At 38.9% G+C, this 17,890-nt stretch overlaps 1 protein-coding gene across 4 annotated transcripts; it reads left to right on the top strand.

Annotated features, from left to right (window-relative positions):
- Positions 1-3,207: 3,207 nt before the first annotated feature.
- Positions 3,208-15,904, top strand: LOC109485817 (choline-phosphate cytidylyltransferase B-like). Of its 4 annotated transcripts, XM_019789498.1 has the most exons (9): positions 3,208-3,321; positions 4,944-4,976; positions 10,354-10,494; positions 11,044-11,137; positions 11,608-11,724; positions 12,305-12,456; positions 12,855-13,076; positions 14,396-14,584; positions 14,968-15,904. In XM_019789498.1, the coding sequence occupies exons 2-9, from the start codon at positions 4,953-4,955 to the stop codon at positions 15,166-15,168; spliced, it is 1,140 nt and encodes a 379-aa protein (XP_019645057.1). In that variant the 5' UTR covers positions 3,208-3,321; positions 4,944-4,952; the 3' UTR covers positions 15,169-15,904. The 4 variants fall into 4 exon arrangements, with proteins under 4 accessions (XP_019645057.1, XP_019645059.1, XP_019645056.1 ...); XM_019789500.1 differs by lacking the exon at positions 4,944-4,976 and having other exon boundaries at positions 3,209-3,321; XM_019789497.1 differs by lacking the exons at positions 3,208-3,321; positions 4,944-4,976 and adding an exon at positions 8,309-8,501.
- Positions 15,905-17,890: the final 1,986 nt, after the last annotated feature.

The raw sequence follows: 17,890 nt of genomic DNA, 5'->3' as shown, positions 1-17,890 counted from the left end.
GAGGGTTTTCTGACATAGAGGGTAGGGCCCGGCTGCAGAAACTACTCATAGGTTATGGAACTGACCTGCTGAGGAAGATATTCGACCGAGAAGTGCTCAAAGTGAACCCCCAAGGTCTCAAGGATCTGCTACAGAAGAAGAGAGATCAAAAAGTATTAAAGGACTTGTATCAAGATCAGCAGGAAATTTTGTTCCCATCCCCGACAGACGCTGCAGACAGTTCAAAAGACTTTGACATCACTCTTTTGTGCAATCTTTTGAGGAAGCTCTGCAACATAAAAGCACCACAACAATGGGGCAAACCACCAAAGCCTCCAGCAGGGGACATGAGTGAACTAGCTTGGATCATGCGACTATACCTGTTCAGAAATGATTATGCACACACAGCAAAAACAGATTTGTCGCAGCAAGAGTTTGAAGACCTATGGGATGAGCTGTCTAAAATCTTGGCAGGACTGGGAGGGGACAGTAGCAAAATCTCCCTGATGAAAACTATGCCCATCACTGATGACCAGGCACAGACGTACATGAAGAAGTTTGAAGAGCTCCAACAGCAAGGAGAAGAAGTAAAGGATTTGGTCAATGCTACGGGTGAGGAGGTGAAGGAAAACATTCAGAAAATGTCAGAAAAACTTGATAACATGTCAATCACCTCGACAGCTCAACGGCAGAACCAGGAGCAACCACAACCCTATCGCCCATTTGTACTGCTGATAAAACCCAAGAGTGTCAAAAAGTGCAAAGGATGCAACAAAGAGTTCAAAGATCCCAAACCTCCAGAGAATCTTGTCATCCAACATGAAGACAATTATCCATACTATAACCCAACATTAAAGAAACGCGTGGATAAATGGGCAAATGGGTACTATCACGTAAACCTCTCATGCATTAAGTCAAAGTACCAGGACTTTGATCCTAACAAGGTAGCGGTGCCACCTGACACAGTAAAGTGTCTCCAAGAAGGTCATATTGAGTATTGCTGCAATCAGGGCATACCTTTGGCATACTTGACTACTCAGAGAACAGAAGCAGCAGCTTCCTCTGCGACAACTCCCTCTGTGACAACTCCCTCTGTGACAACACCCTCTTTGACTACTCCCTCTTCGACAACTGGACCCTCTTTGACAACTGGACCCTCTTTGACAACTCCCTCTGCGACAACTCCTTTTGCCACAGCTCCAAGCAACCTGATGTATCAGCACATGTGTGAGTACTGTGGAAAAACCTGCCGTAACAAAGGAGGGCTAACCAATCACAAGAGAGCCTGCCCCCAACTTCCACGTGGACAGTCTTCATAATCTTCATCACTAAGGGAGAAATTAGTAGACCCTCATCCCAGAGACGCTTGCAGCAATAACAGGCGTCAGGCTTTTGGGGCGAAACGTCAATCCCCCAACAAAAGCTGGACCCGTAAACTGTGGAATGAAGTATTAACAATGGATAAATCAGAAATTGGACTCTTTTGTTTTAAACAAATATTTTAAACAAATTAATGTTGTATACTAAAAGTTGAAGTTTGCAAACCCCTGTGTATAATACAATAGTCCAAAAACAATTCAATTCAAACCCTGGAGATGTAAGATTTATTAGCTATAATAAGGAGAAAAAAACCTGCAATATTCCTTATCAACTCTACACATTTGCAGTAATTGTCAAAATAAGCTTTTGTGATCATACCTGACGTACATGTAGTATGCATATGGGGGTTATAGAAAGACCATGTACATGTTACAAAACCTACATGTACATCTACCTGTACATGTACATTGTAAATACAGTGTGAATGTACATTGTATTTACAATGTACAGGTACATGTAGGTTTTGTATGAATGATACTTCTGAAACTAGGAATTGTAAATGAGGAACAATATTAAATTATAAAAGGAAAAATGTAAAGGTTGCAGAAAAAACATGTTATTGAACAATTTGTAAGTTCGAAGAATTATGCAGTAGAAATTTGGGCCATGCAGTTATAAACTCCTAACTTGTGCTCCTGTAAATAATTATGGTGGCTAATATAGTTCTATATTATTACATAAATTTTCACATTCACCAATACTTTGTAAATTTATAAGAATTGTCAATGCATGTGCAATAGTTGTGGTAGTTCATGGGAACTCTGCAATATTCACAATGTTCTTTATATTACTTGTTTTTAGAATAGTCATAGTGCATACCTGGAGAATCACCTGCTGAGGCGCTATGAGTGAGTTATATAGTGTATAACAAACATCTATGATGTTTGTTGCTGTTATTATTATTATATTAATTACTGATGATGTTATGAAAGTAACTAAATGTATGTGGGTAAGTTATGATAATTGGTGTTAAACTTAAGCAACATAAATTAGGTTCTTGGGTCTGATATAGTTTTGTGACAAATGGTGTTATAAATAGTATTAATAAGGCAGAATTAAAAGAGGCTCACAAGTCTATTCAACATATATACAGCAGAAGAGCCTGTCATGTAGCCTGGGTACCATCCTACTTGTATGCCGGTGCTCCCATACTCGCTTCCCTAAGAAGTGGGGAAGCGAGTGTGGGAGCCCCGGCATACAAGTAGGATGGTACCCAGGCTACCTGTCATGTGCTTTAGTGCAAATTCTTACAAGTTACATAATGTAGAATCCAGAGTTGAACTCTGAGGCTCTCTCTGTGAGGCCGCAGAGTGACAGTAGACTGAATAAAGCATTCAAGTGCTAGAAATTGTCAGACTTTTTCTTTCCTCATGTTTGGAGAGCTGTACATCCTCTAACAAAGACTTACCATGACCTTCAGGGAAAGAAAGTACTCTCGGTCTAGGCCATTTTTGGAAGGGGGGTGTCCTTGTAAATTGTATATCAAAGGTTTATCATGTCTGCTAATAAAATATAACAAGAGATAGGTCATAAGAGGTCTATAGGTAACGTCTTTACTTCAAGTATGCTAAAAATGTGCAAGAGAAATAATCCCCACGAAGAATCCATATCAAAATGGTTTATACCGATTGACTCATTGATTAAAGCATCAAAACGATAAGAATTTTTTGAGATACTGGTAAGAAACACTACATGTATAGACTTTGGGTGTACAATGAACAAAGCAATAGATTAATAAAATTATTGTAATTATCAATTATCATGATAATTTACTTTGTACGGTATTGTATCAAAATATTTCTATTCTGTATTTGTGCGTGTGGCTGCGCTCTTGTTCCACCCCTGAGGTCACTAGCGGTCATGTAGAGGTGAAAGTTCACTTGACGTGGCTGGGCGAACCTTTGGACCAGCGATCAGCCGATATTTGCTTTTCAAAAAGGGTTAAAACATCGCCAGAAGAAGGTGTGTATTCCATGTTCTCTCATAAATGTGTATCTTTCTTGTACGTAGTTTGTAGTAAGCGTAAAATGCTTCATGGTACTTAAAAGAGGGCCGAAAAAGGCACAGTACAATTATAATTTTAGCTGGTGATCAAAATTTGCAAAGCGGAAGCGAGGAAGCTATCACTGAACTGATGATAAAATTGGTTATTACGTGGATTTTGGCTGCAGGGGACACGTCGGCCTAAATTATAACAGAAACTACTTGTCGAAATTGTAATCTAAATGTTGTTGATTGAATTGTTTTATGATTCGAATAATCTGTTAGTATTGTTTCTAAAAAGGCATAATTCGACAATATAATTTTTACTCCATATTAAAATAATTTCAGAGTTGTTCTTGTAGCCATTGCTACTTGAAAAGATAGAACATAAGAAAGAGCAAGGTATCTTCTTGACGGTAAGATCACATACGCTTCATTTGCATGCAGTTTTGTTTGTTTAGACATTCTAAACTTACCCTAAATGATATCACTATTCAGATTTGAAATACAAGTACTGGCTCTCAAGTCAAATACGATCATGTCATTGTGTATTATACACATGTAAGTGTACAAGCTGGAGTTTCTAGTATTTTACCATAATTTGGTATCATTATAATTTTTCATCATTTGGAAGAATTAGTGTGCTCGGCTAGAATTTAGATATACAAGCTATATAGCAAAACCGAATTGAACTGTCAGCTACTCATAGTACACTGCATTTGAAGCATCAGTTTAGAGTTTGACCGAAGACAACGAGAAAGACAGAGAGACAGAGAGAAAACCTGTCAGATTTCTAGCGGCCTCTCAAAGCACACTAGGGCTATATAAATGCAGATTAAACTGGTCCTAAATAAATGGCTTGTGACATTAGGACAGTTGAATTCAGACTGTAATTTCCCTTTGGACTCGCATATAGAAATTTAGTGGTGCTCACAATCGTAGCGATATGTCAACTGTCATGTGCGGAATCCCACATAGAGGTAGGGTTATGGTTGTCAGAATGTACTAGGTTGAGCTCAGTTGGAACATAAGGGCTTAACCATACACCTTCTACGCATACATTAACGTACATGCGTACATGTCATGGAGCAAGGCTTTTTGCAAGTTTCAAACTACATGTAACCGGTATACAAGCTACGATTGAATGATTATAACACATTTTGTGTTAATTTGTACGTATCATGAGCTGAGCCAAGACTCAGCGCAAAGTTTCAATCTGTATCAGTATAGCCGGTATAACCGCTATTCGGCGTAACACACCAGCTTACACACTAGTATACCATGGCCAGCTAAATGCATTTAACCATACATCATATATGAAACAAAGCTTAGTCAGTGCAAAGTTTCAAGCTACATGTAACTTAATTGTTAACTTAATTAAACATGACCCCTTCTCTTAAGTCCTGCAGTTTTAACGTTGTTGATACATCGGTGAAGGTTAGACATCCAGGTAATAAGATACGCCAAAAAGCAGTTACTCGAGCAACTGGGTATGATTTCCAAAATTATATCCAGTTGCTTGAGTAACTGCTTTTTTGGCGTAACGTTGTTGATATTTGGGTTGAACTTGAAGTGTGAACTTGGCCTGTGTCTCTCCACAGCCGACTCCCATGGATGACGAAAATGTCGTTCAGGTAGGCAGGATTTTGTCGGGTGTTTTGCGTTGGTTGCTATGGTAACGGTTGCTATGGTAACGGCATGACAGTTGCGGTGTCTAATCATCACTCACCTTTTCTATCTGGGTCTATTTTCTTGCAAAACCCCTTTTGAGTCACGCCTCTTTTTTAACCTAACATTTGTTTTGAAAGTTTTCATTAACCTTTAATTTGCAGCTTTGGAAGTGGGTTGGGCTTCTTTGCATAGAGTCTGATATTTTTTTATGTTGAACTTATGATTACATATTTTATTACTTCAGTTTGGAAAATAAGTGTTTGTCTCTTGATCTATGATATTAGTGATGAACAATGAGATAAGATTTTGATAGTGACACTACATGTATGTACATATTTGTACCCACTACATATTAGTTTATGATGACTTATTGCAGCTATAGGATGATATCACTACTAAGTAGTAAGCAGGGAAAATATCTTTCTTCTTTCAAGATCAAGTGTATTTACCATCGATGATTCGGGCATGAGTTGCCCTGTACAATCCTAACCCTGTTATCCATGATGAAAGTCAGTTGTGATTTTATTTATCTACACCAGTCCAGGATCACCTAATATATCATGTACTAGCATTACTGTCCCAGACAGTCAAATTGCAAATTTGGCACCACATGTCATGATCAGTCTCTGAAACTTCATACATTCATTTTGTGTTGAATGAAAGAGAGAAACAGGAAGTTTGATTTCCTGTTTTATCCTCAAAAGGTTGCAGGATTTCTTCCTGTTACTAAGGCTTACAGTCAAGATACATTTAGTACAGTTAGTAGGTCAGTCTGACTGAACCTGTGTAATCAACTCTGAGGTGCCGATTCGGGTCACTGAATGCAGACATGTTTCTTACTGAAGCACAGTGATATGTATATATATACAAGTATGTAACGTGACTGAAAGGAATCATTGTTGTCTAAGTTTGTGCTCTAGAAGTCATGCCCATATAAGCGCCACCCCCAGCCTATGGTTAGTACACTGTAATGTAGCTATATAGTATTGTCAGTTGTAAGCAGAATCACTGGGTCACTGAATGTAGAAGAGTCTGACATGTTTGTCTCTGAAGCACTGTATTATACATAATATTATTACATATCTGTGTACATTGAATGATAGGAGTCATAGTTATCAGGTAACGTTTGTGCTCCAGTATCTGGGTGTGGCCTTTTAAGTTCTAATGATGTACCAGTTCCTGCCTATGTAAATAGTACTAGTAATAGTAGTATGGTTAGAATTTAGATTCTTAGAATCAGTACACTGTTCATGTTTCTTGCACCTAAATAAAACATTTTCTAGCCCATTTGTCTTTCTCACAAGGAAGCAGAACATTGTGTATCAATGCAAACTGCAGGGAAGTCTGAGTACTGTCCAAAGTGCCTAAGAAGACCACTCAAGCCAGTCAAGGGACTGTTGAAATCTGGTCTATGTGGACAGGTGCTCACTATATAGACAGGATTCTTAATGATTTAGTGACTAAATGTTTCTTCTCTTCTTCTTCTTCTCCGTTACTGCCCAGCCCTATAGCGTAGGATTATTGGCAGCCGTTACGCATGTTTGTGGCAGTCGGAAAAATTTAAGGGACCTGTAAAAAGTGGTCACAGTGTCTGATATAATCCTTATGCAGAGGTGGTCACTTGTATGTAGGTTTGACTAAGTACAGTATAACAGGGCTTTCCCCAAGCAATGAAGCAAGGGTACTTGTCATGTGTGTCTTGAAGGACCACAGGAAGAATAGCTACATTTGTTGTAAGCTAAATGTGGATCCCAATAAAGTCAAAGTCAAAGTCTCTCCCCACAATCATAGCTTCTGTCCCAAAAAGTTCAAATTTAGGGTTTTCTCTAAGATTTTCCTGAAAATTTTTCTGATTTTCTCGCAACATCAAACAATTAGGGAGCACCTCTCCCTCCAAAATATCTGAGGAGACCCCTCGTATCATAAAATATTTCCTCCCCACATCTGCTTGGCTCTGTGCGGCTGCACCTGTGCTGAGCAGGTGCTGCTAGTGAGAGTGGCATGACAGGTGGGGTGACTGCTGCACTTTGTTCCCTTTTGTCTGCTGTAACAGGTCACCTGGGGGCAATGTCCCACTTTGACCCTTAATCAGGCACAGACTAACATTAGTAACAATGTACACTGCACCTAAAGCATAGCCTGGTTACCAAACCTATTATAGCTCCCGAGTCCTACATCCTCCCTGCAAATAGAGGATGTAGGACTCAGGAGCTATAGAAGGCTTGATAACCAGCAGGCTACACCTAAAAGATGGGCTGTATTAAAAGATCATACAATTGATCTTGTGATATTTGCATTTTAGTGGGTTGAATATGAAATTATATAGCTTAGTTCAAAATCGTGAACAAAAAGTAATACAACAGAGGTTGAATTGTCTTGAATTTCAAGAATATGCAGTATGTATAGTGTACAATTTTAGTACCTATATATGTACATTTACGTAGTCCTATACAAAATCTAGGTGCTCCCACTGTCAAAGCTCGAATTTTGAGTGCACGAAAGTATACACATGTGTATATACACCCAGTATTTGCAGCGCTATCACAGTATACATGTATATCACATATACATGTAGTAACAAGGTTTCCCCTTCAATTGTAACTAAATTTCCGCTGCCACACTGATCACCAGCTGCCGATTGTCTGCCGTTTGTCCTGAGACAAGGTCATTGTCGGATGTTTGTCATCATCAGATGTTAATAGAAACTCCATATGACCTTGGCTAGGGCAGGGACAAGGTCAAATATGATAAAGCTGGCTAGTGATGATACATGAATGCATGATGAAAGAAATAAACAAATTTTACAGTTTGGGAGTACTTTAAGTGTGATAATCAAACAGATTCAGTTCCATAAAGGGAACAAGAAGAGGGATTTAAAACTACGAGATTTAAAGAATTTTTCCTGCCATGCTTAAAGCACAGATTTCTGCCATTTGCTTTCAAATTAATAATTTCTCTGAAGAAAAAGATTAATAAATATTTAAGTTATTAGAGACATACCATATAGCCTTATATTGAAATAAAGGTTATATGTATATAATTAGAGTACTGTACAGTATCTAGTTTATATAAATGTTACTCTTCAATCCAAGAATCACTGGGCTTGTTTACTTTCAAATTAGACAGTAAGTGTGAGTGATGCTGTAACAACAATAATGACAAGTTATAAATGCCCGGTAACCACCCCCCTCCCTCCCAAACGTTGACCACTATTTTTAGTCCCACTATCATCACAAACAGACTTTATATTTGGCCCCATCTGTAAACGTGTCGCTTGGTGCTTCCCCCTCCCTCCACCTGCCAGTGTTCTATCATCAGTTGTCCTTGTGTGTCTGTATCTGTAGATGTTAGTATAACTCCTGTATGAGTCTCCTGGTGCTGTTGCTAGTTGTGGAGGCGGTTTTCTGGTGCGTACACTTGCTGCAGTCCCTGTCGTGCGGTGAGGTGTCAGTATGATACGTGTGGATACTCCGGATGACTGGGGGAAGGTCAGTGTCTTGTGGTGTTGACGTTGTTGCTGCCAAGAAAGAATTGTATGATGTAGTCTTTGAGTCACGGGACAAGCATTATGTTCTCTTGGTACACGTATGTGTGAATCATGGAGTATATGGATTGCAAACCCTTCTGTGAGTCGTGGATCCCAAATATATTACAGTTTCAGTTCGCAGCTGTGTTCCAAATATGTTCCGATCACCCATGTTGTCATATCGTGATGACTCCTTTCCGGTGATTCAGCTGATCAAAATATTTTTTCATCGTCCTTGTTGGCAGTTTGTTTGCAGTGTTGTGAAGCAAGCTTACTGACGATACAGATTTTGGGAAAGAATCAGGAGTTTTTTATTTCTTTGCTGTGTGGAAATATTCTTACACGTACAGTAACAAGTTGAGGAAATTTTGTGCTGCTGTATTTGGTAAGTTGTTGAATAACGTTTGATTCAGTACAATCTGAATGCATCCTATATTTTGCTGTAGCAGTCGCAGAAATTGTCTACCTGTCTTTTTATTCTATTTCACCTAACATCTATTCACGAGGTTACATGTACATACATGTTATTTCATGAAGGAAGTTGCATGAAATTTTGTGTATTTGTTAAATGCTATAAGCCTATAACCAGAATGGATAGAAAGAATTAAAAGCCATTAGGCCCAGTTATATAATGTAGCTATGGCCTATTTGTTACTGATTCCTATAAAATGTATTTAAATCAATTAGGTTTGGTAAACACTGGTTGCCCTGTTGACCCCTAACAGTGATACATCAGGTATAATTTTAGCTGCTGTATTTGCCTGACCGTGGGTAACCCATGTAGTAAGTTCTCGGTTGTCAGTGTCACTAATACTGGTGCATGTATCAAGTTCATGTCCACGTTTGATCTAGGTCAATGGGACAGACTATGAATGCAGGGAATGCATTCATCAATGGAAAAAATGCAGTTTATTTGCTCTAATTATCTTGCAATTCTCCACTGACTTATGTGCTACAATTTTCAGAAAATGGAACTCAGTCATTAGTAATTATAGTAGCGCTTTCTTCTGATATGTGCTAATAGTACAATTACATGTAAGTCTGGATTGCAATGCATTTTTATTATTTTCAAATGTAACACAGTTGTTAGTAATGATTGTTAACTAAATCTTCAAGATGACTAATGGAAACAGTTAAATGTCCTCTTTTCTCAACATTTCTCTTTGTGTGAAGGCTTGAATTTAGTTATATCTACCCTGGGATATATCAGATCTTATATAATTATGCACATTGTACACATGTTCATGTGTACATGTACTAAGTGTATAAACTTAAGGTGGTTTGCCTGTTCCCTGAACAAAAAATTGTTACAATATTATTGTATTTTGTAATATACTAAACAGCCTGAGTCACATAACTATCAAGCAAAATGCACAAAGCTAATGAAGATGCTCTGCTATACTTAAGTTAAGATGAAAAATGACAATGACAGTTAACATGCAAGACTTACAGTTTTCCCTGTCTTCTTCCCAGCCCATGAGGACCTTTGAGAGTGATAAGAAGAAAGGTTACATCTTGGTGATACATGCATGTGTGCTACAATATATATATACCAAACAGCCAGTCACATGAAGCATTGTACAAAGGTAGTAAAGTCATGCTCTGCTATTCTTAAAGATGACAATGACTACACATATTTAGACTTACAGTTTTCCTTGTCTCCTTCCAGCCCATGAGCACCCTTGAGAGTGATAAGAAGAAAGGTTATAATTACATCTTGTATGCTATACCAGTCGGTCATGTAACTGCAAGAACTCTAGACTTTTTAAGATAACAATGACTGAGTCTTGTAATGTTTTCTGTCTCCTCCTCAGCCCATGAGCACCCTTGAGAGTGATAAGAAGAAAGGTTACATCTTGTCCAGCGCTGACGACCCCATCATGTCCACCATATCCAAGAGAAAACGGCGAGCAGAGGAGTCGCTAGATTCCGTCTACTACGACAAACAGCCACTGGTACGTGCTTTCAAATAATTCCCATGAAAGTTAGACATCCTAGTAATGAGAATCTGATAGAGTCAAGAAAAGAGTTAGTCAAGCACTTGGACAATTTTTTGTAAACTCACTGTCACTGAAATTCCAAAATCTATCCAGTTACTTGATTGTTTTCTTGCATTCTTTATTCATTAAGAATTTATTCATTTATTATTTATATCAGAAATTGTTTATTACCTCCACCTATGTACATGTAGGTTTTGTTTCCACAGTGTTTGTTTGCTTGTGTGTCCAAATTTGAATACAGGCTACTCCTGTGTTGGGGATACCTGCAGGAGAGTAATTAAAACCTGAATAGACAGTGACAGTCTAGTAACAGGAAGTGAGGGGTAGATGGTGTAACTATAGGAAAGTTGAATTGGAAATTTAAATTAAAATGGTCTCACAGGAACACAGGAACTTGAAGTAGAAACAGTCAAGCATTTTGAAAAAAAAAAAAAAACTTTTGCTGGTATCTATGAATTTCTGCACTCAGACTGACCAGTATGTTATTTTTGTACCCCTCCCCAGGCCCACTACACCCCAGCACCCTTTTCAGAGGAACTGCCTCCCTGTCTGGAGCCTTGGAGGAGAGTCACTCGGGAGGAGGCACTCTCAGGCAGAGGTAACATGACACCCTGCTGCCATGTCGGAGTACTGCAGACATGATGGTTGAAATGAGCATGTAGTGATTGATTGAGTGAGTGAGTGAGTGTGTGAGTTAGTGTGTGTGTGTGTGAGTGAGTGTGTGTGTAAGTACATTGTACAATGGAAGAGTGAATGCATGAAAGGCAAAGTGCATTCCATGCTTCAAAAGAAGCAGCTAGCCCTGCCCTGCCCTGTCCTTGCCTTAGCAAATGGTACGAAAGGATCCTAATAGTATTATTTAATACATGTATTAGCGTGCTGAAATACATGTACGTGTACAATGTACATGTACCTACTAATAATGTACATGTGTAATGTAGGGTAGTCAAGCAGACATAATCAAGATCAAACAACAGAAATTGACTGTCAAAGCTGACAACAGAACCTGACAAACTTAAGAAGTTAGATGTAACTTGATGTAACACACATTTTATATTTTTGTTCCAGTGACGAGACCCATCAGGGTGTATGCAGATGGCATCTATGACCTGTTCCACGCCGGCCATGCGCGGGCCCTCATGCAGGCCAAGAACCTGTTCCCTAACACTTACCTGATCGTGGGAGGTAAGAAACTAAACAAACTTTCACTCTGTTATTTGCAGTACATAAGTCTAATGTTAATCGATGACAATTTTAGTCTTAGCTACACACAAAAAAATGTATACTTTGCTCATAGTAATTCTAGATGTACATTGTACATGTAGTCTCCAGATATTCATACTTATAAAGAAAGTATTCCTTTTTTATTCTTGCATCTAATATATTTATTCTAAAACAAATGTTGATTTCTTAAAACAAATTGAATCACAAAGTTCTCCACAAAAGTAAACACCTCTATGCAACTTGAAAGACAATTTAGGGGGCTAAATCACAGCATAGTTTGTTCAAATCATGGCATAGTGATTAAAGCATTATAATTGTATGGCATAGTGACACTCAGACTACAATGTACATGTGTAGGACACTGACTATTTTACAATTTTACAGTATGTAGTGATCATGACAACCTGACCCACAGCATGAAAGGCTGCAGCATAGAGGGTCTAAATCATAGCATAGGGGACCATACACTCAAAGCACTACATGCTTCATGTACATTGTAGCTACAACTCTGACTGTGTTTTCATCGCCTGTCTCCCCACAGTGTGCAGTGATAACCTAACCCACAGCATGAAGGGCTACACGGTTCTGTCAGAGACGGAGAGATACGAGGCGCTGCGCCACTGTCGCTACATCGACGAGATTGTCCGAGACGCGCCCTGGACATGCACATCCGAGTTTCTGGACGAACACAGAGTCAGTTTTCTTTCATGTGTTTGAAATGTGGCATGTTTTTATTTATCATGAAAACAGACATTTCACGGGCAGTCCATTTAGCACAATGTAATTTATGTGTTTAGGTCCTTTCTTCTTCCATATTTGACCTCTCAAGAGGAAGTTCCATGCTGAAAGCTTCTTTCTTAGAACCACTACTTGTATATGCTTATATGGTAAAAACCTCAGCACGATTGCCCCCGTGATAGATATTATAACCGTAAACTTTTCAAGACACACATCTGTCCTTATACTTATTTTTTGAAATCCAAAACATTTAAGTGCCCCACAATGAGCCTTGTTTTGTAGACAAATCAAAGTAAGTGAAAGAATGCCAACCTCTACACCTTAAAAAACTTAAGATCTTCTCGTCACCCCAGGTTGATTTTGTTGCCCATGACGACATCCCCTATGGCGCGGCGGGAACAGACGACGTGTACAAGGACATCAAGGCCAAGGGCATGTTCATGGCCACCCAGCGGACAGAGGGCATCTCCACGTCCGACATCATCACGCGGATAGTTCGCGATTACGACACCTACGTCCGGAGAAACCTGGCAAGGGGCTACTCTGCTAAGGACCTCAACGTGTCCTACATTAATGTATGTACTGGTCATCTAGTTTCATTCAAATTATTATCAGATTTAGATACAGTGGCGTCTGTGTGGTGTAGTGGATAGAGCGTCCTACTGTCAAGCAAGAAGACCCAGGTTCAATCCCCAGGGTTGGACCCAGACATGTCCGGCCATGCACCCAGACGTTGTGCCCTTGGGAAAGGCACTTAACATGCATTTCCCCCCTCAGTTAGAGGGATCCCAGGCCCTACTAGGGTTTGGGTTGGCGTTAGGAAGAGCATCCAGTCGTAAAAATCCTGCTTCAAAAAAAGACTTGTACTTGGTGCAAGCACATCTAACCCCCGGTTGGGGAAAATGACGTTAAATTCGGTTAAAAAAAATTATAATGTTATGGACTTCATAGGCTCCAAGGTGCTTCAGAATCTAAGATTTACAGTCAGAGACTGAAATTCTGGTGATTGAAACAGCACCGGTTCTAAACACTGTAACCTCCAAGGGCTTACTGTCAGAAAAGTTTTACCTCAAGAGGACTGAACCTGCCAAAAACTACTGCAGAAAATGAAATCAGTGACTTGATGAAGGAAGATTACATTGGCAGGTTGGCTGCTCAGTTACTCTGTTATTAGATTAAGTCTGTAGGTAATGAGTCTGGAGTCTCCATCAAAAGGCTTCATTGACAATCCATGAGCCCTAGGGGCTGCGGATGAGCAAGTTCAAAAGACTACAAATGTTCCCATAAATTAATTGGAAGATAAAGTGAACTGAACTAAAACAAAACTTAATAGTCCATGGGCAATGATTGTTTGTAGTACCACCAAGATAGTGGTACTACAACAGCTCATGGACTGTTAAACTACAATATATAACCAAACGTTACTACTGCTCTGCCAATCTGATACTGTCCTGCAGCCATCAAAAGATCTGCTTGGAGATCAGAAATTCACAGCAACTCTAAGTACAGAGATGTGAAATCTTTGGTTTCTAGTTTCAGGAGAAGAAATTCACAGTAAGAAATTTGCAGCAACTCTAAACAAAGGTGTTAAACCTTTGACTTCTTATTTCTTGTGTCTGTAGGAACAGACAGAGCAATATGCACAGAATCCGTGAGAAGTTATAGATACTTCATAGATGCAAAATCTTAAATTTCTTGTTTCAGGAGAAGAAGTTTAAAGGAAGAAATTTACTCTGAAGCAACTCTAAAATATTTCTCATTAAAGGCGGGAAACCTTCAATTTCTTTTTTCCTCTTACAGGAGAAGAAGTTCACAGTAAGAAGTTTACATCATACATCAACTCTAAATACTTCTAAAAGACATTAAATCTTTGATTTCTTGTTTCCTGTTTCAGGAGAAGAAGTTTGCTATCCAGAACCGAGTGGACAGAGTGAAGGACAAGATGAAGAGGGTGGAGTCTAAGACGAAGCAGGTTGTGCGGAACATTGAGGGGAAGAGCCACGAGCTCATCCAGAAATGGGAGGAGAAGTCTCGCGAATTTATTGGCAACTTCCTGGAGTTCTTCGGTGCTGACGGAACATGGGTAATGCAGCTGTCTTTTTATATGTTAAGACATGTATTCACTCACTTACTGTTTGGCAACTTGTCAACTGCCTTCATCAGGGCTTAATTATGTCTGCTACTGCTTACAAGAAGATGAGAAAATTTGGGTGTTAAAAAAGAACTTAACTTTCAAATAGGTATGTCAGTGAAGGTTCAACATCCAGGTAATAAGATATTGCCAAAAAAATGTTTACTCAAGCAACTGTATATGGTTTTGGAAAATGAGAAACTTTCCAAAATCATATCCAGTTGCTTTTGTAACTGTTGTGTGTGTTTTTTGGTGTTTCAAATATTAGGTACCTTGCAACCAGGTAAGTTTGCGGGACATTTAGATTCTTACAAGAAGCCTTTTCTGTTCCACAGAACACGTTCTGGAGGGACGGCACGTCTATAATCCGGCAGGCGCTGTCCCCGCCGGCCAGCCCCAGCAGGTCCCCCCCAGACTCCCCGTCCTCGTCACGCAGCACGGAGGGCTTCGACGGGCTGGAGGGGGCGGAGGGCGGAGACCCGGGCGCGGGGGGCAGCGGGATAGAGTTCAGCGATTCTGACTCCGAGGAGGACTGAGCTGTAACAATTACAATTAACTATCCTGGTGTCTGTTCTAGGCTAACTTCTAGCCCTGGTTCAATTGCTTATCTTCTCAGAATAGTCTGGACCCAAACACACACAAGCTTAAGGAATCATGACCTGGTATCTACCCTAGTGTAGTTCTGGTTGGATCTTCTGATAATTTCTTCTAAAAATAGTCTGGACCCTGACACACACAAAGAATCATAGCCTGGTATCTATGGGGACTGAGCCATAACAGTTACCTAACCTGATGTCTGTTCTAGCTCTGGTTCAATCTCTAACCTTCTCACAATAGTCTGGACCCAAAAACACAAGAAATCATAGCCTGGTATCCATCTTAGTCTAGTCTTGGTTTAATCTTTCCTATCTTTAGAACAGTTGGATCGAGTTCAGTGATTCTGACTCTGACGAGGATTGAGCTAATTAACCTGATCATGTCTGTTCTACATGTAGCTCTGGTTCGATCCCTAACCTTCTCACAATAGTCTGGACCCAAGCACACACACAGAATCATAGTCTAGCTCCAGTACAGTTCAATCTTCCAATCTTCAGAACAGCGATTTTGATTCTGACTGAGAAGGATTGATCCATAACAATTACCTGGTATCTGTTCTAGTCCTGGTTCAATCGCTACTCTCTGGACACAAAAACACACATCAGTAATGGACCTATACCATTATTACGTCACAGTTTGTTTACCGCAATGAATGCCGGTCAATCAATGTTTATATTGTACAGGGGTGCGTAGCGCGGTGTGTGTTTGTGTAGCGTTAGCCTAATATAAGGCTTTTAATACAGTACTACTTTTGTCTAACGTCACAACTAAATCACCCATGCGGCATGTAATGCTGTGTCAACACAACTAGACGCAGCAGAAATCAGACATACCTTGCTTTGAAATGATCTTTATTCTTTAACTGATCATTCTAGAATGTTCTTTAGAACAGGTAAACAAACTGTGACTTAATAATGGTATAGGTCCATTCTGACTTTGACCATGATTGAGCTTTTACAATCAACTAAACTGGTATCTGTTGTACATGTAGCTCTCGTTCAAACACTTATCTTCTCAGATCTAGTCTGGACCCAAAAATATCAAGGAATCGTAAGTATCCACCCTAGTCTAGCTGTAGTTCAATCTTTCAACTTCTTCAGAACAGTCTGTTACATGTACATTATGTATGCCCTTAACGTTAACTTTTAGCTACCGATATCACATGTACATCGGTTGATGAATTTTTCTCAATTCACCATCTTTCACCAAAATTCAGAGCAACCAGGGTTTAAAGTAGGAATCTGATCTCAGTGTTTTAGAATTCCAAGTCTTACTAATTACAAACTAAAAGGCCTGTTCTAATTGTCATATAAGATTAGGAAGAATAGAAAATATATCGGATTCTGTATATAAAATGGTATAGTCAATGTGCCCAGACAGTTAATACCAAAATGGATAATAATATACCCAAACCAGCAAAAACGCAGGAATATATATAATATACCCATTAACTAAATGTATTCCTTAGGTGTAGTATAGTTTGAAGCATTTTTTGTCAATTCTTTGAAAGGACAAAACAAGAACTACAATGTATTTTTTTTCATCTTGTACTTAATGGTACAAATAGTTTAAAGAAGGATCATGTGCATTATATTATATGAATTCTATTGAATTTCAAATAAGCCCTTAACTTTTATGTTGAAATTCACTGTACTGAATGTTATCACAGTCAAGGTTCTTGCAAATCTCATGATGATTTTGAGAGGCCAATGCCATATTGGATGTGTGTGGTGTGGCATTGGGTAAAAGAATTGCCTGACTAAAATTTTTTTTAAAAGTTATGACAAACTTATAACACAATGTTATAATTATTGCAGTTTAATCTGAAACATCTGGATTTTCTGTTGATAGTGATTCAGCATTTGCGTCTAAGACTGGGGACTACATGTTTGTAAGTTCAATGCAGTTTGGTTTGTAATCTTTCTGTATTAAATTTTGTTGCAAAGACATCATGGCCATACACCATCTTGATTCTATGTGGGTGTGATCTTTTTATCACCCAAATTTGTTCACAATATATAATATATACTGATTTTCACTGCTTATTGACAGTTTTACCGAGTATTCTACATTGCATAGAAGGGGCTAATACCACAACTTTCTCTACATTTAGTGTCTACAACAACTGGTCACTGGAAAAGAGAAGGATTTGTGAGAATCAAAGCCGAACAGTACACTGACATGTTTGTAGATGGTGTAGCATTTGCATGGCCTGTGATGAACAGTATTGTTTTTACTTCTGTGGAACTAAGTAATGTTTTAGATGCTCAAGTTGCAACTTGGCTCTGCAAAAACTACTGGCAGGACCAGAAATTTGTTTTTTCCCTCTACAGTCTTTCCCAACGATAACAAATTATTACTAAGACAATTGAAGTCATGTTGCTTTTTCTATGTTACTTTGTCATATTGAATCTTTTTCTAATAGGGACAGGACTGTCTCTTACAGACTGAAATAACATGTTCCAAATTGACTGTCAGAACATTGGGGCATTTATAAAGTACAAATGTTGACCATTTTAGTCTAGATTAAGAGGATTTAATTACATTAAAAGTCATCACCAGAAAATCAGATACTGCTTAGATATGCTGTCAGTAAGAAAGCTTTAATATACAGCCAATTGTTAAAAATATGTCCAGGTTTTTAAGTTGTAAGTAAAATTG

Source organism: Branchiostoma belcheri, unplaced genomic scaffold, assembly GCF_001625305.1.
Source record: "Branchiostoma belcheri isolate BF01 breed outbred unplaced genomic scaffold, Haploidv18h27 scaffold78, whole genome shotgun sequence".
Taxonomy (NCBI): Eukaryota; Metazoa; Chordata; class Leptocardii; order Amphioxiformes; family Branchiostomatidae; genus Branchiostoma; species Branchiostoma belcheri.
The sequence above is the reverse complement of the archived record's forward strand: the minus strand, read 5'-3'. Positions and strand labels throughout refer to the sequence as shown.